This window comes from Saccopteryx bilineata, chromosome X (genome assembly GCF_036850765.1).
Source record: "Saccopteryx bilineata isolate mSacBil1 chromosome X, mSacBil1_pri_phased_curated, whole genome shotgun sequence".
In the NCBI taxonomy this organism is placed as follows: domain Eukaryota; kingdom Metazoa; phylum Chordata; class Mammalia; order Chiroptera; family Emballonuridae; genus Saccopteryx; species Saccopteryx bilineata.
In genome coordinates, this window is record NC_089502.1 from 106,154,681 (window position 1) to 106,178,471 (window position 23,791).

The 23,791-nt window shown below is 36.3% G+C and overlaps 1 protein-coding gene across 2 annotated transcripts in view; it reads right to left on the reverse strand.

The window, feature by feature from the left end:
• Positions 1-14,776: 14,776 nt before the first annotated feature.
• LOC136316810 (BTB/POZ domain-containing protein KCTD12-like) overlaps positions 14,777-23,791 on the reverse strand; it is a 59,592-nt gene continuing 50,577 nt past the window's right edge. For both annotated transcript variants that reach the window (XM_066249023.1, XM_066249022.1), the window contains exons 2-3: positions 23,475-23,648; positions 14,777-19,581 (exon numbers count right to left, since the gene is read on the reverse strand). In XM_066249023.1, coding sequence (XP_066105120.1) covers positions 18,697-19,575 — 879 coding nt within the window. In that variant the 5' untranslated portion in view covers positions 19,576-19,581; positions 23,475-23,648 and the 3' untranslated portion in view covers positions 14,777-18,696. The remainder of the gene's footprint in view (positions 19,582-23,474; positions 23,649-23,791) is intronic.

Consider the following 23,791-nt stretch of genomic DNA (forward strand, 5'->3'; position numbering starts at 1 on the left):
ACGATAAAGGGAGCAATTGAACAAGAAGATATAACTATTATAAATATCTACGCACCTAATATAAGAGCAACTAAATAGATAAAGCAGACTTAAATGAATATAAAGGGTGAGATCAACAGCAATACAATAATAGTAGGGGATTTCAATACCCCACTAACATCACTAGATAGATTCTCAAGAAAGAAAATTAACAATGAAAAAGCAGACTTAAAAGACATACTACACCAACTGGATTTAATAAATATATTCAGAGCCTTTTACCCTAAAGCAGCAGAATATACATCCTTTTCAAGTGCTCATGGTACATTCTCTAGGATAGACCACATGTTAGGGCACAAAAGCAGTCTCAACAAATTTAAGAAAATTGAAATCATATCAAGCACTTTCTCTGATCACAATGACGTGAAACTAGAAATTAACCACAACAGAAAAACTCAAAAATTCTCAAACACATGGAAACTAAATAGCAGGTTCTTAAATAACAAATGGATTAAGAATGAAATCAAAGAAGAAATAAAAAAAATCCTAGAAACGAATGATAATGAACATACAACAACTCAAAATTTATGGGACACAGCAAAAGCAGTACTGAGAGGGAAGTTCAAAGCACTACAGGCATACTTTAAGAAGCTAGAAAAAACTCAGATAAACAACTTCACCCTGCATCTTAAAGAACTAGAGAAAGAATAGCAAGTAAAGCCCATATGTAGTAGAAGGAAGGAAATAATAAAGATCAGAGTGAAAATAAATTACATAAAGGCTAAAGAAACAATACAGAGGACCAATGAAACCAGGAGCTGGTTCTGTGAAAAGGTAAACAAGATCGATGAACCTTTAACTAGACTCACCAAGAAAAAGAGAGAGAGGACTCAAATAAACAAAACTAGAAATGAGAGTGGAATAATAACAACTGACAGAACAGAAATACAAATGATTGTAAGAAAATACTGTGAAGAACTGTATGTCAAAAAAACTAGACAACCTAGATGAAATGAACAAGTTCTTTGAAACATACAATCTTCCAAAAATCGATCTGGAAGAATCAGAAAACTTAAACAGACCGATTACAACAAATGAGATAAAAACAGTTATGAAAAAACTCCCAACAAAAAAAAAAGTCCTGGACCTGATAGCTTCACAAGTGAATTCTACCAAATATTCAAAGAAGAACTCACTCCTATCCTTCTCAAGCTATTTCAAAAAATTCAGGAGAAAGGAAGACTTCCAAATTCCTTTTATGAGGTGAGCATAATTCTGATTTCAAAACTAGGCAAAGATAACACAAAGAAAAAAATTGTAGGCCAATATCCTTGATGTTTATAGATGCTAAAATCCTCAACAAAATATTAGCAAATTGGCTCCAACAATATATGAAAAAAATCATATACCATGATCAAGTGGGATTTATTCTGGGGAAGCAAGGCTGGTACAATATTTGCAAATAAATCAATGTGATTCATCACATAAACAAAAGGAAGGAGAAAAACCACATAATAATTTCAATAGATGCAGAAAAAGCATTTGATAAAATGCAGCACCCATTCATGATCAAAACTCTCAGCAAAGTGGGTTACAGGGAACATACTTCAACATGATAAAGGCCATCTATGACAAACCCACAGCCAACATCATACTCAATGGGCAAAAATTAAAAGAAATCCCCTTAAGATCAGGAACAAGTCAGGGGTGTCCCTTTCACCACTCTTATTCAACATAGTCCTGGAAGTCGTAGCCACAGCAATCAGACAAGAAGAAGAAAGAAAAGGAATTCAAATTGGAAAAGAAGAAGTAAAACTATCATTATTTGCAGATGATATGATATTGTATATAGAAAACCCTAAAGTCTCAGTCAAAAAACTACTAGACCTGATAAATGAATTCAGCAAAGTGGCAGGATATAAAATTAATACTCAGAAATTAGAGGCATTTTTATACACCAGCAAAGAACAGCCAGAAAGAGAAATTAAGGAAACAATCCCCTTCACTATTGCAACCAAAAAAATAAAGTACCTAGGAGTGAATTTAACCAAGGAGATTAAAGATTTGTACTTGGAAAATTATAAAACATTGATAAAAGAAATCAATGAAGATACAAACAAGTGCAAGCATATACCGTGCTCATGGTTAGGAAAAATAAACATGTATATTACCCAAAGAAATTATAAATGCAATGCAATACCAACTAAAATACCAATGACATACTTCAAAGATATAGAACACATATTTCAAAAATTTATATGGAACCAAGAAAGAACACGAATAGCCTCAGCAATCTTGGAAAGGAAGAATAAAGCAGGAAGTATCACATTCCCCATATCAAGTTATACGACAAGGCCATTGTACTCAAAACAGCCTGGTACTGGCATAAGAACAGTCATATAGATTAATAGAGCAGAACAGAGAACCCAGAAATAAACTCACAGCTTTATAGGCAACTGATATTTGAAAAAGGAGGTAAGAGCATACAATGGAGTAAAGACAGCCTCTTTAATAAATGGTGTTGGGAAAATTGGACATCTACCTGCAAAAAAATAAAACTATACCACCAACTTACACCATTCATAAAAATAAACTCAAAATGAGTAAAAGACTTAAATGTAAGCCGTGAAACCATAAGCATCTTAGAAGAAAACATAGGCAGTAAGCTCTCTGACATCCCTCGCAGCAATATATTTGCTGATTTATCTCCACGGGCAAGGGAAATAAAAGACAGGATAAACAAATGGGACTAGATCAAACTAAAAAGCTTTTGCACAACTAAAGACAATAAGAACAGAATAAAAAGAGAAACTACACAGTGGGAAAACATATTCGACAATATGTCTGATAAGAGGTTAATAACCAAAATTTATAAAGAACTTGTAAAACTCAACACCAGGAAGACAAACAATCTAATCAAAAAATGGGTGAAAGAAATGAATAGACACTTCTCCAAAGAGGACATACAGATGGCCAATAGGCATATGAAAAAATGCTCAACATCACTAATCATTAGAGAAATGCAAATTAAAACCACAATGAGATATCATCTCACACCAGTCAGAATGACGCTCATCAACAAAACAAAACAGAATAAGTGCTGGCGAGGATGTGGAGAAAAGGGAACCCTACTGCACTGCTGGGAATGCAGACTGGTGCAGCCACTGTGGAAAACAGTATGGAGATTCCTCAAAAAATTAAAAATCGACTGCCTTTTGACCCAGCCATCCCACTTTTAGGAATATACCCTAAGAACTCCATAGAACTGTTCCAAAAGGAGAAATGCACCCCATGTTTATGACAGCACTGTTCACAATAGCGAAGATCTGGAAATACCGCAAGTGTCCGTCAGTGGACGAGTGGATTAAAAAACCTTGGTACATATATACTATGGAATACTACTCAGCCCTAAGAAATGATGATATTGGCTCATTTACAATAACATGGATGGACCTTGACAACATTATACTGAGTGAAATAAGTAAATCAGAAAAAACTAAGAACTATATGAACTCATACATAGATGGGACATAAAAATGAGACTCAGAGACATGGTCAAGAATGTGATTGTAAGAGAAGGGGGGTAGGAGGGGGAGGAAGGAGAGAGAGTGGAGTGGGGGGAGGGGAGGGGCCCAAATAAAACCAGATAGAAGGTGATGGAAGACAATTTGACTTTGGGTGAGGGGTATGCAACATAATCAAATGTCAAAATAATCTGGAGATGTTTTCTCTGAACATATGCACCTTCATTTATCAATGTCACCACATTAAAATTAATAAATTTAAAAAAAAAGAATAAAAAAAGAAAGAAAAACAAAAGAAAATGGTGCTGGGCAGTGCCAGGTATGTATGGTCTCTGAAATTGCACATTATCTTCTCCCTTGGGAGAGGCTATTGATTTGCTAATGTTTGTTGAATGAGAGGCCTTTGTGGACCCCAGCCAGTTTTGCAGAGAGAGCAGAGAGAATGCAGAGTGCTGAAGAAGAAGCCAATTGTGCAGAGAGAAAGAAGGTGAGCAGATGGGGAACCAGAATGAGGAGCTTTGGTAACCCTACTGAGGCTTATGGGGTCCTTTGATTCTAGGAAGAATAGGAGAACATTCGCCGGTTGCAGAACTGAGAATGCTCCAGGGTTTTGGGAGCCACTGAATGAAAGGGAAGTGTATTCATTGCCTGTTTGTTTGTCGGCTGGTGGACGACTTTAATAAAAGAATGGCCCATCATTTTTTCACGCCACTGTTTCCTTACTGTTTGCCTGAATCCAATGAACCTGCATGGCCATGACAGCTGCAGCCTCTGGCCCTACACATGGTATTGGCAGAAAACTAGACATACAGACCAATGGAACAGAATTGAGAACCCAGAAATAAAGCCACATGTATATGGACAAGTCATCTTCAACAAAGAGTCTAAAAACACATGATGGAGGAAAGAAGGCCTCCTTCAATAAATGGTCCTGGGAAAACTGGAAAGCCACATGCAAGAAATGAAACTTGACTACAGTTTTACCCCTTCACAAAAAGCAAGTAAAAATGGATCAAAGACCTAAATATAAGATCTGAAGCAATAAGTTACAGAGAAGAAAATATAGGTACTAAATTCATGGACCTTGGCCGTAGAGAACAATTTATGAATTTGACCCCAAAGGCAAGGGAGGTAAAGGAAAAAATAAATGACTTGGATTATATCAAACTAAAAACCTACTGCACAGCAAAAGAAACTTATAACAAGATAAACAGGCAGCCACCTAAATGGGAGATGACACTTGCAAATAACAGCTTTGATAAGGGGTTAATATTCAAAATATAGAAAGAATTCACAAAGCTCCGCAAAAAAGAAGTAAACAATTCAATTTAAAAAGAGGAAGAAGCCCTGGCCAGTTGGCATAGTGGTAGAGCGTTGGCCTGGAGTGTGGAAGTCCTGGGTTTGATTCCCAGTCAGGGCACACAGGAGAAGCGCACATCTACTTCTCCAACCTTCTCCCTCTTCTTTCTTTCTATCTCTCTCTTCCCCTCCTGCAGCCAAGGCTCCATTGGAACAAAGTTGACCTGGGCACTGAGGATGGCTCCATGGCCTCTGCCTCAGGTTTTAGAATGGCTCTGGCCACAAGAGAGCAATGCCCCAGATGGGCAGAGCATTACTCCCTGGTGGGCTTGCAAGGTGGATCCTGGTCGGGTGCATGCAGGAGTCTGTCTCGGCCTCCCCGCTTCTAATTTTGGGAAAATTCAAAAAAATAAAAATAATAAAAAAAGAGGAGAGAAGACTTGAACAAATACTTCTCCCCAGAAAACATATAAGTGGCTACAGATATATGAAAAGATGCTCATCTTCAGTAGCTATTAGAGAAATGCAAATCAAAACTACAATGAGATACCACCTCACACCTGTTAGATTGATTATTATCAACAAGACCAATAATAACAAGTGTCAGGGGGCTGTGGAGAAAAGGAACACTCATTCACTGCTGGTGGGAATGTAAACTGGTAAAGCCATTATGGAAGAAAGTATTTTGGTTTCTGAAAAAAAACTAAGAGTAGAACTACCATATGACCAAACAATCCCTTTACTTGGTTTCTTACTCGAAAACATTGATAAGTAAAGACACATGCACCCCCATGTTCATCACAACAGCATTATTCACAGTGGCCAAGAGATGGAAACAATCAAAGTGTCTCTTGATAGAGGATTGAATAAAGATGATGTGGTACATATATACAATGGAATACTACTCAGTCGTAAGAAATGATGACATAGCGACATTTACAACAACATGGATGGACCTTGACAACATTATACTGAGTGAAATAAGCAAATCAGAAAAAGCTAAAAACTATGATTTCTCACATAGGTGGCATATAAAACTGAGATTCTTGGACATAGATAAAAGTGAAGTGATTAGGGGAATGTAGGGGAGGAGGATGGGGGAAAGGGTGGGGGAAAGGTGTAAAAAAGGACAAACATAAGATGATGGAAAATGATTTGACTTTGAGTGATGGGTACACAACATAATCAACAGTTCAAATACTATAGAAATGTTTACCTGAAACCTATCTACTCTTATTGATCAATGTCACTCTAATTTATTTTTTTAAATAAAAGTTTAAAAAAGTTTGAAACACATAATGCAATATATAAATGTATTATAGAATTGTACACATGACACCTATAATTTCTTTAATGAAAACCACCTCAATAAAGTCAATAAAAAAGAAAAAAAAGAAAATGAATATTAATTTTTTTACCATGTTTGAGACTTTTCTACAACTAGATTTGACTCTCAGAAGGCACATGTTGTTACCGCAGCCCAAATTTGCTTTTAGAAGCTGAAATTTCTTGTGCAATCCTGATAACCTAGTTTCTTAAGCCAAAATCTTACCTATAAGCAGAAAGGCCACACAATGAGTTTCAGTCTCATCCACAAGCTAAAGTGAGCTTTGAGTCATGTACTATGTGTTTATAGCTAGTCATCAGCAACCTTTCTTTTAGTATTCACCCATTCTATTCAAGTGTAATATAAAGAATATATATTCTGAGGTCATAGAAGCTTGGTTTGAATTGCAACCATATACATATTAACTGCATGGCTGTGTATTTTACTTAATCTCTTTGAATATCCATTTTCCCATCTGTAAAAAAGAGAAATTAATTCCAGAGAGGATGGATATGGAAATTAAATGGAGTAACGTGTTAAAAGCATCTATTAGTGTCTAGAATACAACAGAAGCTCAAACTCAAACTAAGTTAATTTCCTTCCTTCTTCCTTCCCTCTCCTTCCCTCCCACTTTCCTTCCCTCTCTCTTCTCTCTCTCCTTTTCTTCCCTCCTTCCTTCCTTTCTTTCTTTCTTCCTTCCTTCCTTCCTTCTTGCCTTTATCCCTCCCTCCCTCCTTGCTTTTTTCCCTTCCTTCCTTCCTTCCTTCCTTCCTTCCTTCCTTCCTTCCTTCCTTCCTTCCTTCCTTCCTTTTTTTCTCTTTCTTTCTTTCTTCATTTCTTTCTCTATCTCTCTTTACTTATTTTTTCTCTCTTTATTTTATTCTTTCTTTCTTCCCGTCCCAGATCCATCTGTCCATCTTCAGACTGAGCTTATAAACTATACCGGAAGAAATCTGTCTACTTGATAAAGTCTTTTACCCACCTGCGCCAATCCTCCTTGTCCAATTGTATACAACTCCAATCCCTATAAATCCAAACTGCACAAATATTTGAAAATGCTGTGAACCACTCTATGCATTCACTTAATTCTCACATGTGTGTCTTCTAATCTGTATTTTAAGTGGCAGAAAAAGCTTGTTTAATCCTAAACATTTCCAGTGCCTTAAAACTCCAGGATTGAATGCACAGAATTATGGTATCAAAAGACAAACAATTAGCCTCTGGGATTTGGGCTATACATGAAGTGGGGAATAAGGGGCAGCAATAATAAAGACTTCACTTCTAGGTGAAAACAAAACAAGAGAAAGAAATAAGAGGGCCCTTTGGCTATTAAAGGTAAGAAACTCACACACTGTGGTCAGATCACAACTATGCAAAGTCACCTTAAATATCTAGTAACTTCTAAGCAACAACAAGCCTTGACTAAAATAGAGAACCTATATAGAGAAAAAAATCATTAATCAGAGGGTGATAATACAAGTTTTGACATATTAAATCTCAAATCAGAAATGCAAATACAGACAATATTTAACAAATATAAACAAAAAGAAAATGGTGCTGGGCGGAGCCAGGTAAATATGGTCTGTGAAATGCAAATTACCTTCCATGCTTGGGAAGACCATTGTTTTGCTAATGTTTGCTGGAGGAGAGGTTTTCATGCCAGAAAGCTTTGAAAAGAGAGAGAAGAAGGAGAAGGGAGAAGGAGGCCATGTTGGCAGGGAAAGAGAAGGAGTGTAGATGGGGAACCAGAGCTGAGGGGCTTTGTGAGCTCTGCTAAGACTGGCACGGCCTTTGATTCTAGAAGAAACCAGAGAAGATTCTCCTGGTTGTGGAACTGGAGAACGTGTCAGTGGCTTTGGGAGCCCTGTGTGTTTGCTTGTCAGCTGGTGTGAGACTTTAATAAAGGACAATTTTTTAGCTCCACTATTTCTTTATCATCTGCCTCTATTCGATGAGAATCTATATGTTAATGGCCATGACAGCTGCAACTATTGGCCATAAAATGGGAATAGTTTGTGGTAGGATTCGGATCAGATCAGTATGGAGCTACCACCACCCTTGAGGTGTGGGGTAGAGGATTGGTTATTGTTATGGTTTCCCATGGCTGTCCTTTTGGGGACTGTGGGCTGGCTGTTTTTTACAGCCCTTAAGAGAGGAAACTGAGAGCTCTGTGTAAGAGGCTTCCAGAGGCCTGAAAACAAAAGAGCAACAGTTGGAATGGCCATGGGAGAAAGATATGCAGAGCCTGGAACTGGAGTAAGCACTAAAAAAGGAGGCCACATGGGTTCATGAGTTTCAGTTTGCCCTGAAAGTTGAATGTTGACAAAAGCAGTTGTTGGAGGAACAACTGTGGGTTCAACTTCACAAGAGCTGGCAGCCACAGGAGCCTAAGATGGAGCTGTGTTGGCAGAGTGGCTCTGAGACTGTGAAAGCAAGGTTTTCCAGCTCCTCTTCTGAGGATGAGGAGACTTGGGCTAAAACTGTCATCTGCAGAATCCAGAAGGTAAAAGCCCAGCAGCAAAAAGTCCAAGTAAGATCCTGGTTGGTTTGCTGCAATTGTGAAACATAGGGAAGGATGGCATCATGCTCCCTGGAGCAGAGATGGAGATGTTGGCCACCATTGCCATGTGCTCCTCCTTGGGGCAGTGTCTTCAGAGCTGCCATGATGACAAGGATGAGGGCGGAGGCCTGAGGTTCCATGTGTATGGACTGATTCTTGGACTGTGACCAGAGGGGTTGCCAGCTCCCATGTTGGATGGACATGTGGCTTTTGGATAATATGAAAGATTCTGGTGGGGAGCAGCTCTGGTGGAGGCTCTTCTGCACCAGGAAGCTTTTCATCAAGTTGGAGAGAAGCTCCAAGGACATTTTGCACTTTAGGCAAAGTGCTCAGAAAGACATTGTGAAGGGCACCTTTGTAATTGTTGAAATTGTATGACTTGTATTGTTACTGTAATTTGTATAATGTGCCTCATTACTTGCACAGGAATGCCTGTGGTATGGATTGCAAGGTGAGCAAAAAGGGTGAAATGCTGGTCAAATAAGTTTTTAAAATATGATTTTTATATTTCTTCACTTATAGTTTGCTTTGGGGGCTGAGCATTGCCAGCTAAATGTGGTCTGTGAAATTGCAAATTACCTTCCATGCTTGGGAAGGACCATTGTTTTGCCAATGTTTGCTAGAGGAGAGATTTTCATGCCAGAAAGTTATGAAAAGAGAGAGAAGAAGAAGGGACAAAGAAGCCATGTTCGCAGGAAAAGAGAAGGTGTGTAGATGGGAAACCAGAGCTGAGGGACTTTGCGAGCTCTGCTAAGACTGGCAGGGCCTTTGATTCTAGAAGAAACCAGATAAGATTCTCCTGGTTGTGGAACTGGAGAATGTGTCAGTGGTTTTAGGAGCCCTGTGTGTGTTTGCTCATCAGCTGGTGTGAGACTTTAATAAAGGAATGGCCTACCATTTTTTAGCTCCACTGTTTCTTTGCCATTTGCCCAAATTCAACGAAAACCTGTATGTGAATGGCTGTGACAACCATGACCCCTGGCCATACAGGGACAAATTAGTCAAGTTTCATTCTTTTGCATACATGCATATATTCTTTTAAATTATTACTTTGGGTTTCTTTGGATAAACTCCAGAAGTGGAAAAACTGGGTCATAAAGCAGTTCTGGTTTTTTTGTTTGTTTGTTTTTTATTTTTTGTTTTTTCTGAAGCTGGAAACAGGGAGGCAGTCAGACAGACTCATGCCCACCAGGGGGCGATGCTCTGCCCATCTTGGGGCATTACTCTGCCGCAATCAGAGCCCTTTTAGCGCCTGAGGCAGAGGCCACAGAGCCATCCTCAGCGCCCGGGCAAACTTTGCTCCAGTGGAGCCTTGGCTGCAGGAGGGGAAGAGAGAGACAGAGAGGAAGGAGAGGGGGAGGGGTGAAGAAGCAGATGGACGCTTCTCCTGTGTGCCCTGGCCGGGAATCAAACCCGGGACTCCTGCACGTCAGGCCGACGCTTTACCACTGAGCCAACCGGCCAGGGCCAAGGCAGTTCTATTTTTAATTCTTTGAGGTAACTCCATATGGCTTTTCATAGTGGCTTCATCAATCTGCATTTCCATCAGCAGTGCACAAGGGTTCCCTTTTTTCAACTACCTTGGCAACACTTGTTTGTTGACTTATTGATGATAGCTATTTTGACAGGTGTGAGGTGATATTTACTTGTAGTTTTAGTTTGTATTTCTCTGATGATTAGTAACTGTTAAGCATCTTCTTTTAAAATTTATTTATTGATTTTAAAGAGAGAGACAGAAACATTGTTCTGTTCCTGTATATGCCCTGATCGGGGTAAAAAAAAAAAAAGGAGCAAGCTTTGCATATTAGAATGATGCTATAACCAACTGGGCTATCAAGATAGGAAAAATTGAGCATCTTTTTATATGCTTATTGGCCATCTGTTTGTCTTATTTGAAGAAGTGTCTATTCAGGTCCTTTGCCCATTTTTAATTGGACTTCCTTGTTCTAGAGTTTTATAAGTTCTTTATAAATTTTGGATATTAACCCTTTATTAGATATATTGGTGAATATGTTCTTTCATTCAGTGGGTTGTCCTTTTTCATTTTGTTGATTGTTTCTTTGGCTGTGCAAAAACTTTTTTTTTTAATTTTATTTTTTTAATGGGGCGACATCAATAAATCAGGATACATATATTCAAAGATAACAAGTCCAGGTTATCTTGTCCTTCAATTATGTTGCATACCCATCACCCAAAGTCAGATTGTCCTCTGTCACCTTCTATCTACTTTTCTTTGTGCCCCTCCCCCTCCCCCTTTCCCTCTCCCTTTCCCCCCTCCCTCCGTAACCACCACACTCTTATCAATGTCTCTTAGTTTCACCTATGTATGGAATAATGCAGTTCCTGTTTTTTTCTGATTTACTTATTTCATTTCGTATAATGTTATCAAGATCCCACCATTTTGTTGTAAATGATCCGATGTCATCATTTCTTATGGCTGAGTAGTATTCCATAGTGTATATGTGCCACATCTTCTTTATCCAGTCATCTATTGACGGGCTTTTTGGTTGTTTCCATGTCCTGGCCACTGTGAACAATGTTGCAATGAACATGGGGCTGCATGTGTCTTTACGTATCAATGTTTCTGAGTTGCAAAAACTTTTAATTTGAAGTAGTTCCATCTATTTATGTTTTCTTTCGTGTCCCTTGCCTGAAGAGACATATCAAAACAAATATTGCTTTGAGAAGTGTTGAAATTTTACTGCTTACATTTTCATCTAGGATTTTTATGGTTTAACGTTTAACATTTAAATATTTTCTTCATTTTGAGTTTATTCTTGTGTATGATGTAAGAAGATGGTTTGGTTTTACTTTTTTGCATATCTTTCCAACACCATTGATTGAATAAAATATCTTTATTCCATTGTATATTTTTTCCTCTTTTGTCAAATATCAATTGAGTATAAAGGCATGGGTTTATTTATGGGCTCTCTATTATGTTCAATTGATCTATGTGTCTGTTTTTATGCTGGTGCTAATGTGTTTTGATTACTATGACCTTGTAGTATAGTTTTTATCAAGTATCATGATTCTTCCAACTGTTTTGTTTCTCAAGATTGCTGTAATTATTCAGGGCCTTTAATGGCTTTATATAAATTTTTGGATTATTTGTTCCATGTATGTAAAGTATGCCATTGGTATCTTAGTAGGAATTACATTGAATTTATAGATTGATTTGGGTAATATAGACATTTTAATGATGTTAATTCTTCCTATCCATGAACACAGTATATGCTTTCACATATTTGTATCTTCTTCAAATTTTTGGCGTAATTTTCCAAGTATAGTTCTTATATATCCTAGTTTAAATTTACACCTAGGTATTATATTATTTTTGAAGCAATTGTGAATGACATTGTTTCCTAGTTCCTTTTTCTGATAGCTCATTATTGGTGTATAAAAATACAACTGACTGGATATTAATTTTGTATCCTGCTACTTTACTGAATTCATTGATCAGTTCTAGTAGGGTTTTTTTTTTTTCCGAAGCTGGAAACAGGGAGGCAGTCAGACAGACTCCCACATGCGCCCGACTGGGATCCACCCGGCATGCCCACCAGGGGCTCTGCACCTCTGGGGCATCGCTCTGTTGCATCCAGAGCCATTCTAGCATCTGAGGCAGAGGCCACAGAGCCATCCTCAGCGCCCAGGCCATCTTTGCTCCAATGGAGCCTCGGCTGCAGGAGGGGAAGTGAGAGACAGAGAGGAAGGAGAGGGGGAGGAGTGGAGAAGCAGATAGGCGCCTCTCCTGTGTGCCCTGGCTGGGAATCGAACCAGGACTCCTGCATGCCAGGCCGACACTCTACCGCTGAGCCAACAGGCCAGGGCCTCTAGTAGGTTTTTGATGGAATCTTTAGGGTTCTCTCTAAACAGTATCACATCATGTGCATGTCACCTTCACTTCTAATTTGGATGCTTTTTTCTCATGTTTTTGTCTAATTGCTGTGGCTAGACCTTCCAATACTATGTTGAATAAGATTGGTGACAGTAGACATCCTTGTCCTGTTCTGGATCTTAAGGGAAATGCTTGTAGTTTTTGCTCATTGTGTATGACGCTGCCTGTAAGTTTGTCATAAATAGCCTTTATTGCATTGAAGTATGTTACTTCTAGCCCCACTTTGCTGAGAGTTTTTATCTTAAATGGGTGCTGGGTTTTATCAAATGCTTTTTCTGCATCTATTGATATGATCATGTAATTTTTATCCTTAATTCTGTTTATGTGGTATATCACACATATTGATTTGAGAATATTGTACCAACCTTGCATTCCTGAAATAAATTCCACTTGATCATGGTGTGTGATCTTTTTAATGTATTGCTAGATCCAGTGTGCTAATATTTGTTTAAGGATTTTAACATCTGTGTTCATCAGGAATACTGGCTTATCATTTTCTTTCTCTGTAGTGTCTTCATCTGGTTTTGGAATTAGGATAATCCAGCCATTGTGAAATAAGCTTAGGGGTCCTCCCTTATCTTGAATTTTTTTGAAAAATTTGAGGATAGGTGTTAGTTCTTCTCTGAATGTTTGGTAAAATTCACCAGTGAAGCCATCTGGTCCAGAACTTTGTTGGGGGTTTTTTGATTACTTTGATTTAACTAATTATATAATATGACTATTTGGATTCTCTGATTCTTCCTTATTCAGTTTTTGAAGATTGTATGTTTGTAGAAATGTATCAATTTCATCCATACTTTCCAATTTGTTAACATATAGTTGTACATACAAGGTCATGTTCTTAAGGGGAAGATGCTGGCTCTCCTGTTTCTTCTTCCCAGTTTCTTTATCTAAGATGTGTTTATCTTGGTCCATGGAAATTTAGAGAATATTGCGATAATAGCAATGTAACACAATAATAGAATCTTGGTTACTGGCCTTTGCAGAGCAGCATAATATTACAATTTGAAAATACTTTGGAATTTTAGCCATTATTTTAAGTTTTCTCTTATGTGCAACTGAACCTATATCCTAATTATATGAATAGTAAAGTAAACCTCTCTAGTTTCTCTCAACATATTGGTGCCAGAATAACTTAAATTCTAATTATAAATTTCTCACCTATAAACTCAACAACTCTCAACAAATTCCCCCCTCAGAGCCTCAACTTATGCATTTGTAAAATAGAAATAAAAATATTTATAATATGCAGTCAATCTCTCTCTTTCTTAGTACTTCTGTTTGGGTCTTTAAAATAGAAATATCAGTCTTCTATATAAGACTTTCTTTCATCCCCTTATTTACTCCTCATCATAGGAGAGAAAGTCATTATCAGTTTGGTGATATTAGAGAAAGGGTCTACACAGGCATAATCTGCCTTCTTTCTTTCTCAAAGTAATCTGTTCAGACAATGTTTGAGTAATCAACATAACCTTAATCAATTTCTACTCATGCAGAGAGTGGACTGCAAATCTAGTTGCTCTGCTGGTACCTGGTACAAAAATTTAATTTTGGAACAAAGAATTAGGAAGCTACATTGTGGTCACAGATTGAAGCTACATTCTCTAAGTCAGCTTTAACAGATATAAAACTGATGTTTTGATCTCCATCTAACTGTCGTGTCTTTTTTTAACTAGTTCTGAATTCACAGAAAGATGTTAACATGTGATGTCACCTCAAATTTTATAACAATACTTTATTAAAGATCAAAATTAAATAATTCATAAAATGTGTATGAGACTCAATTAGTGCTCAATAAATGATAATATTCTTCCTATACCTATAATTTCCTCAAATTACTGATGATAGTACCAATTTATTAACTTTATTGTGGAGATTAAATGAAATAGCAGAAGTAAAGCATTCAGGACCAAACCACTTCATAAATGAGTTAGTACTAGGTAAGTACTATAAGTAGGTCAAATTATTAGTTGTAAAAGTGATTATTTTCTCATTAAAACTCAAAATTAATTGCTTCAATGATGGAGTTCTCTCCCACTATGGAAACTTAATTTAAGGGTTTCTCACCAGTTCTACACTCAAATTCTCCACTTCTCCCCTCTTATAGCACTAACATCTTTGACTTCAAAGCCGTTATTCTCCAATAATGCTCCGATAAGACTCCAACATTCCCAGAGGTATTTCAAGGATTCCACAAATAAATATAAAATATTGTATATTATCTAAGTCATACATATGTCACTTTTATTTGGTTTATGTAACAGAGCTCCATGTAAGAATTTATTCTTTTAAAATTTACATTAGGAAAGTTTGAAAACCACTAGCTTAAAACAGTGACTCTTAGAATATTCTTGTTAAACTGTAACTTTGCTACTTAGCTGAAATAACACATTAATAGTCTCTCATTTGATTTTTGTTAAACTAATGCAAATTCTTAAAACTAACTCAAAGACCTAGAACCATTGATTATATATTTTAATTAAAAAGTCAGCTAACATTGATAATTGTATGTTTCCATCATATAAATGAAAGAGTATATGGTTTAGTTTTATTTTTTCCACTTCAGTTAACTTTCTTCTGACTCTGAAGTAGATATATATTACCTTTATGGTCATGTAGCATATAAAAAAATGTTCTGCTTTGGCAGAATCTTGTATTTTAGGAGCCTGCTTCCCATGTAAAAAATGCCAGACACTTTCCTATATTACCTTAAATTTTTACTGTGCTGTCATGCATGCTTGCCCTGAGTGATAAACCAGTAGCAGAAAGAATTGGGGATTTCACAAAATTCATTGTGATCATAGGTGGTGGTCAAAGTAGCAAGGTGCAGAGGCTCTAAATGCAGTAACACTAGTGTCCAGTGCTACTGGGGTAGACAGTAGAAGTTGCAGTATCACTAGTGCCCAAGAATCACAATATTGAATTCCTTAGAGTAGTTCTACAGTTTAATTTTGGACGTTGTTCCTGGCTTTGTAGCCTCTGCAGATATTCTGAAATTTAACTAGTTCACAGAATTTCTGGAAGGATAATGCTGTGAACTTGGTAAATTTCTTTTCTGTAGCTATCAACCAGATTTAATTTCTGATGCGTCCAACAACAGCCTTGATAGAAAGTCATTTATGATTTTAATTATAGTTTGAACAATAATTTATGAACATCTACCACACTAGTGACTCCCAAATGAAAACAAAAATATAATTATTTTCCTCTCCAGTTAAATATTTCCTTATTTAGCCTGTGAACACTCGTATGTTCTAACTTCTTAATGTAGTGGGTCTGAGAGATTATTATAATTTATTTTCTCTCTTTTCCTCATTTATTGCTAGATGATAGGAGAGTAATATTACCTAGCTAATATATTTATAATTTGAAGAACAAATGATACAGTGTTTTGGAATTAATTTGAACCCAAGAGGACAGTGAATTGATTACAGAATAAAAGTGAGTAGAGCAATAGTCCTGGCTCTAAGTGGGGTTATGAATCTTCTACAAAACAAGCTAAGTACAGTTCTAGGAGGCCAAGACAAAGGTATGAAGCAATAGGTCACCACTACATATCTCCCTATCCTTATGGCTTAACTGTAGTATACATACAACACAGAACAAAAGATAACCTACTCTTTACTGCACAATGAAGCCATTGATACGTACAGTATGCCAAAAGTATGTCAGAGGGGATGGAGCTATTAAACATATATAAGTAAAAGTAAAAATAAACTTATTAACTCACTTTTTAAAATATTAGATTAATAATGCATGAGGGATATGAAAATGGTATGAACCATGAGAATGGTACATAACTAACTGAGTTTAGGAAACTCTCCATAGCATCTAAAATGTTGCCCCTCTAGGGCAGTAACTTATCAGAAGGGTATTGGAAAAGCTAAACTGGAAGACCATGAAAGATGATCCCTGATTACATCCTAAAACTATCACTTTTATTAACAGTCAATCTGGACTCTGAGACCTTTGGAAATACTAGTCATCAGATAGTCTTACATGTTACACACTTATTGCTTACTATGTGTCAGGCACAGGTAATAATTCATTTAGAAATGTTGATAACAGTCTCTTGTTGGAGTTTTGGTTGCCAACACTCACAACACTTTTTCCCTTTGAGATCCTCCTTGTTAAGCTACAACTGATAGGGATTTTTTTGAAGAAGGTATTACTAACAAAGTTAACTATGAAGAATGGCTGAAAATTCATGCTTGTTGAAGGGTTGACATATCTTTTACAGCATGTACAAGCTGAGAAAAAGAAGATGATACTAAGATGTGGAGAGAAAAATATGGACCTGACAGATTCAGTTGATCAAAGAAGTCCTATGGCTTCTGACAGACAAGAGAGAACATCAGTTCTTGACATCTTCCCAGATCATTTGATACTTTATTGGACTTTAATTTTTGCCTTTGGATTCAACAGGACAGGTGCATTTATAAAATGTCCACCCACTTGCATCCCTGACACATGTACTTTTTATTTTTCTCAAGACACATTAGGGCAGGCAGTGGATAGAGTGTCAGACTGGGAAGTGGAGGACCCAGGTTCGAAACCCCGAGGTCATCAGCTTGAGCGCAGGCTCATCTGGTTTGAGCAAGCTCACCAGCTTAAGCCCAAGGTTGCTGGATTGAGCAAGGGGTCACTCAGTCTGCTGTAGCCCCCCAGTCAAAGCACATATGAGAAAGCAGTCAATGAACAACTAAGGTGCAGGAAATTATGCTTCTCATCTCTCTCCATTCTTGTATGTCCGTCCCTCTCTCTGTCTCTATCACACACAAAAAAACACATTAAATGGATTTTTGTCCTTATAACCCAGAGTCCCAACTAGAAAATAAATCAAAAGATAATAAGTACAATACAGACATGGGGTAAATATCAAGGAAAGAAAAAAGAAAACAGAGGATCATTTGGTCATTGGGTTTCTGTAAAGTTATTCAGAGATATTTTTTTAATGAGCCTTTAGTATTTTTTTTACTTGTCTCATATTCTCTAGCAATCCAATTATTTGTATTAAACTCTGATATTTTCATATCGGGCTTTTCTTTCAATCCGTGCAATAAAAGTTATTAGTAAGGATTTCAGAAGGTGATTTTTTATTTCTTTTTTTGAAAGTCTTCCTTTTGTTCATCTTCCTCTTCATACTTCTCCCTCTCCAACCCCAGACACCCGCACACACACATGCACACACATGTAGTTCAGTAAAAGTCAACAGTTAACATACATTCAAATATTGACTTTGTGAAAACCAAAGTACTACATATATGTATTTACAAAAAACAATTTTTTGCTTACCCTTTCCTTAGCTACAGGCTCTTGTGTTTCAATTCTAATTTTTTAAAAAAGATATTTTGACAGTTTTTTAAAGTGAAATACCTGCCTATGCTTATGTAATAGTCATGCTGTTGACCCTCACTATCTTTTTCAACTAAAAGCAATTCGAATGCTAGGCCTCTTATTTTTTGCAGTAATTGCTTAGGTTGGCTGTTTTCTTTGCATTCATCTTCTAATAAGAATAATTAGTAAGTATAGAATTAATTGGCCTTTCTGTGAACCTCCTGGAGGATGTTTGTCAGTTTCTCCCATTTTGTCTGGATTAAAAGAATAGCAATAACAGTACAAAGCATATTCATATTTACTGTAGAGGTCTCAAGTTCGGAATAAGTATACATGGGGTTTTCCTTAAGAAAATACAAATAGCAAAGTATATAAAAACCTCCAAGATGAGGTGGACAGTATTAGTTTGGAAACCATGGCTTAACATTTCTCACCTACCTCTTCTAGGTTTAGCAAACTGCATTCACTCAACAAATACATCCCTACTATATGTAGTGAAGTGCATGTACATATACTTACACATTAAATACATTTCCTGAAAAGACTTCCAACTCCACAATTCAAGGCAGGTTGAAAGCCAAATAGAATAGAATGTGTGAGAAGGAAGTTACCAAAAAAGGTTCAACTGGTTATGGTTAAGAGGGTGGTGTTGTCCGATATTTAATAGATCCAAAATTAATGTGTTTATTTCTAAAAGGGAGAGTTGACACAGGAACAGAGAAGGGAGAGTGAGTTGGCTACTTGGTTTGTATTTTATGGTTGATTTTTTTAACTATCACTCCCGGAAGAAAACATATTCAGTGTAAGAGGTCCAGATCCTGTCATCTTTCTGGTCATGGGTGATAGTGCAGGTGCCAGTGGAGTTGCATGTTACCATGTGAAAGCCAGCATTAGCTAGTTTGTCAAAGGCTTGTTCCAGAAAGGTAAATTTGAGATAATATCGAGAAGTGTATTGCTCAGGAGGACGGTCAGGGTCTCTGCTCTCATTTAGAGTATCTCCAAATACTTCTTTGGCCAATGAGATCTTACCACACACCATGATTCGAGCCACACGGCGGAATTTAACATCTGTTTGGCTATCCCGACCCAGAGCATAAGAACCTCGATATCCAATGGTGATGAAACCTGCCTTTTTGAGGTCAGAATTAATGTTTGCTGTCAGAGCTGGGGGATTATCATGGCCACTAATTTGGATGTTATTTCTTGAAGAGAAATTATATGTTATGTCAATGTTGGTGGAAAGCTCTTCTAAATCACTTTGGCATAAATCATTGCCAACTGAGTTGATCTTGTTGATTTTAGGAGCCAACATCTTCACTAACTCTGGTAGCTTGAAGTATTCTGCTTCTCTCTGGAGCCTACCACACTCTGGAAAGTGGTCAGGAAGCACTAGTTTCTGGTCTCTCATGTAGTCTAGCACATAGCGAAAGAGGAAACCATCTCGGTCTACAAAGAATCTCCCTTTGTTGTCCTGGATTAGGGAACAAGGAGTCTTTTCCATGAACATTTCCCAGAGTAGGGAGCCAGGAACACTGACCAATGTAGGATAACGAGTGATGTACACTTGACCACCCACATTGAGTTCAATAATCTCAGGAAAATGACTGAAATCCTCACTTGGTTTAGTGAAAGTTGATTTCTCTGGCATGGCCATATTGATCTGCAGAATAAAAAACATTGGTTCTAAGTAAATGTTTACAGTATGGGGATTCTGTTTATAAACATTATTTTCTGCACTCATACATACCACATACCAAGAAAATCAAGCAAACCATAACCTTTTTCAAATTAACTTTTTTTAAAGAGAAGAGGGGCAAGAGATGAGAAGCATCAACTCATAGTTGCTTTACATTAGTTGTTCTATTGACTGCTTCTCATTTGTGCCTTGACAGAAATGCTCAACCCAGTAACCTTGGGCTTCAAGCCAAATTAACTTGAGAATTGCAGAATATAAAAATCGTACAGAATTTGACTTTACAATTATATTTTTAATGTCTTTCTGAATGTTGGGTGCATCAAGTGATCACAATTTTCAATTCATGGCATCTTATCACAGTCCATGAAAGTCCCCCTTTTCTTGTAGTGTTTATTTGTTTTTGGTTATTCTATTTTACTGTCATATTCCATTCCCATTCCTATCCCATCAGAAGTTACCATTCTTTCAGGTTTAGTGTGTATTTTTTGTGTATGTATATCCTTGAGAAGTGAATTTTGTTGTTTTAAATAGATGTATGTTATTGTGTTATATATTTCAGTCTTAATTGATACATATTTATATGTTTTTCTCTCAGCACTATATTGCTCAAATTCCTTCATGTTGTTATGTGTTTATCTAATCTCCTGCTTCTACTCATGACATAATACTCTGTGGCATGAGCCCACTATGTCTTTCTATCAATTCTCCCAGTGAGCAACACCTAGATTTCCTTTAACTCCCTGCTCCAATTTGCACTCCTGTACATGTTTCCTATGGACCTGTGGCAGAACATTTTTAGGCTGTATGTCTAGCAGTGGTATTTTGAGTCACACTGTATGCATATACCTAACTTGACAAAGTAATAACATACTGCCCTCTAAAATGTCCCTTGTCTGCATTCCCATTTAATCCTCATATACCTACCACAAGTTTTCATTATCCAGATTTCTAAATTTTTGCCACTCTATTGTGTGTAAGGTGATACTTCATTGCAATATGAGAAAATTAGCTATAAAACAAAGGATATAGGCAACAATTAAAGACCATAACTTAGTTCCTTTTTACTGTCCACTCATTCTTTTCCTTTTACACCCCAACACTTGCCTTTACTAAAAACACTGTTTCCAACATAAAACAGTATGCTTATCACCTTTCTTTTCCTCTCATTCCACTTTATATCATTCAAGATTATTGTCCATATTAGACTTTGCTGAGTCTCTTTTTACTTCATGGTCCATTCTAATTTCATCTCTGTCACTGGTTTCTTTCTTCTCAAACGATCTTAAACTGGAATTGTACAATCCTCAAAACTGTGCTTTTGGCTTTCTAATCTCTCTTTCAGAAAACTCATTCTCTTAAGCTTTTCCAACTATTATGTTTACATAGATTATTACTAAATCTTAGTCTTTTTTTAAAGTTCAGTTCGCTATTGTCAACTACTTCCTGAATGTGCCAGTAGTACTTTGAATTCATCATTTTCCAAACAACACTCATGTATTTGAAAGTGTTTTGTAGAATCTGTTGTTTTAATTATTTTTATCTTTATTTTTACAACCTAAACAGATCATGTTTTATGACTTTTTTATGTCAATGATGCTCACAAGTTTTCTAATCATTTAACCTGAAGATTTAAAAACTTCAGAGTCATCTTATTAACTTATTTATCTACCTGATGCGTACTCCTCACTCTCCTAGAAATTATTTCTTCATGATGTCTCTTGTAGACATTATTACTACTGCTTCTTGTGTTCTTTATTCTGTACTAATTGATCTGAACATCCAAATTGATCTGTCCATCTCTAGTTGAGATCCATCAACATTTGTCTTACAGCCTACACCCACTTTCAATAAATGATCCTACCTGCTATTATCAGATTATCATATCAACTTCTTCTCTGTTTAAAAATTATCAGTGACTCCACTTTGCCTAAAGATAAAATCTAAAACTCTTACCCTGGAGCTCAAAGTGATTTTATAAGCTAGTCCTTTTCTCTCTTTCGTATAAGAATACTTAGCATTACAGAAGACTTACTATGTGCCAGACATTGTCTTTAGCCAATAAAGTGAGTATGAGCATTATCCTCATTTTGCCCATGAAGAAACTGGTAAATAACTTGTCCAACATGAAACTAATAAGTGTCTGAGGTGGTATTCATACTCAAGCAGTAGGACTCCAGTGTCTATGTTCTTAATTGACTATATCTGTCAAGACTTCTTAACATATACAAAAATGGTGTAAGCATTATTGTTTGCCTGTGAAATGTACATTTCTTGTTACCTTTGCCCATACTTTTTCCTTTCTAAAAAGGAGCATTCTACTTTCTTGACATCAAGGACTGATTCATGTCCCAGTTAAGATTATCCTTTTTCTCATAGTTTTATATTAAAATTGAAAATTTTATTTCATTTTTTATTCTTTGGTTTCTTACTTGTTTATATAACATAATAACAATAGTAGCAGTAACATTGTAACAATAGCTAACATTTATGAAACACTTATTGTATGCCAGCTTTTTTGGATCTCTTTTAATGTAATGACAATATTTTTAAAAATCCAATGAAGTAAATATTATTGCAATCTTTATTTCTCAAAGGAATAAACAAAGACATAGTTCATTATTATTTCTTATAGAAACTAGTGTTTTTAGTCTCAATTTAATAATCTACCTTTCATATTTAAGCTAGAATTATTTTTCTAAAATGTAAAACTTATTATAGACTTCCTTGCATAAACACTGTCAAAAGTTTCTTAAAGTCTAGAGAAAGAAATTCAAACATGTTAAATACAGTATATGAAAAGTTTCAAACCAGTCTTTGCTTGTTCTTGGGTTTTGATTCCAATTATCTTTCCCTTTGGTACCTTCAAAATGACTCTAAATTTTAGATACTGAATTTAAACCCAGTTCACCAGACTCATCTACTTTTACATGCCCACCTTGCTTTTAATTGTGATTCTTTTTGTGCCAAAAATATCCTCTTTTACTCTACCTATGCTCAATTTCCCTGTCCCTTTTTGAGAAATATTATAACATAGTGGTTTGGGGAAAGTCTAAGTTTGAATTCACCTCTGTAATTTACTACCTGGGTAACTGTGGAAAAATTACTTATTCCTATGAGCCTCAGTTTTCTTATCCAGAAAATAGATTAACAAAAATGCATAAGATAAAATTATGTATAATGTATATAAAGTACTTAACACAATGCTTATATAATAAGTGCTTAATGGATGGTTAGCTACATTGACCTCCTTAGCCTTACATTGGGACAAGCAGTGAAAGATTGCAACCCACCAGCTGATTACGGCACTACAAATCTTACAGTGATCCATTAAGAGTCCAGTAAAATAAACATCTTTTCCGACTGCTCACTTCATCTCTCCATATTCTTATTTTATCATTTCATATTGGAAATACCTCTTAGAGTATTTATTATACAACACACCTTAATTATTTATATGGGTTTTTTTGTCCCAAATAACCTCTAAGATAAATAGTAATCTTGACTTAAAAATCTTTGTATCCTCACCACTGTGAGCCTAGCAAGTAGTAAGTTTATGGTAAGCAATTATTGAATGATAACTAAATCACCAACAAACAAATGTGATACCAATTTTATTACTTTCATAATCCCAAAGTATATAAAAAGAAATCGATTTATAGAAATTCATTTTTAATACATGTGAGTATATAAACAAGAAATATACATATACTAGATGTTGCAGATTTCTGAACACAAAAACAAAATTTGTTATATATTCCCTTTTAAAAACCCATAAAAGATAGTTGTTTCCTATTGTACAAAAAGATAATTTTATAACACAATTCAGCAGGTGAAAAATAGTAATGAAAATTTGATACCTTCTTATTTCAGGTTTTTCTTTCTTGATTCTTTAGAGTTACTTCCTTTGCTCAAGTCAACTGATGATTTAAAATCGTAGGATTCTGAGTCACATTCAGCTTGTGAAGTAGACAGGAGTAGTCTCACGTTAGGATAGGATCTTTAGCTAAATCCTAAGGGCAGAACCTTCATTTCTGGAGGAGGAAGTCAAAAGGGGAAATTTTAGGACTGGAACTGCAGTAGATTCTCAACTGCCATACCCTTCTGGCACAACCACAGCCATATTTTGAGACATAAATAGGAATTTTACACTGAAAATTCTTGGTAAGACTACTCC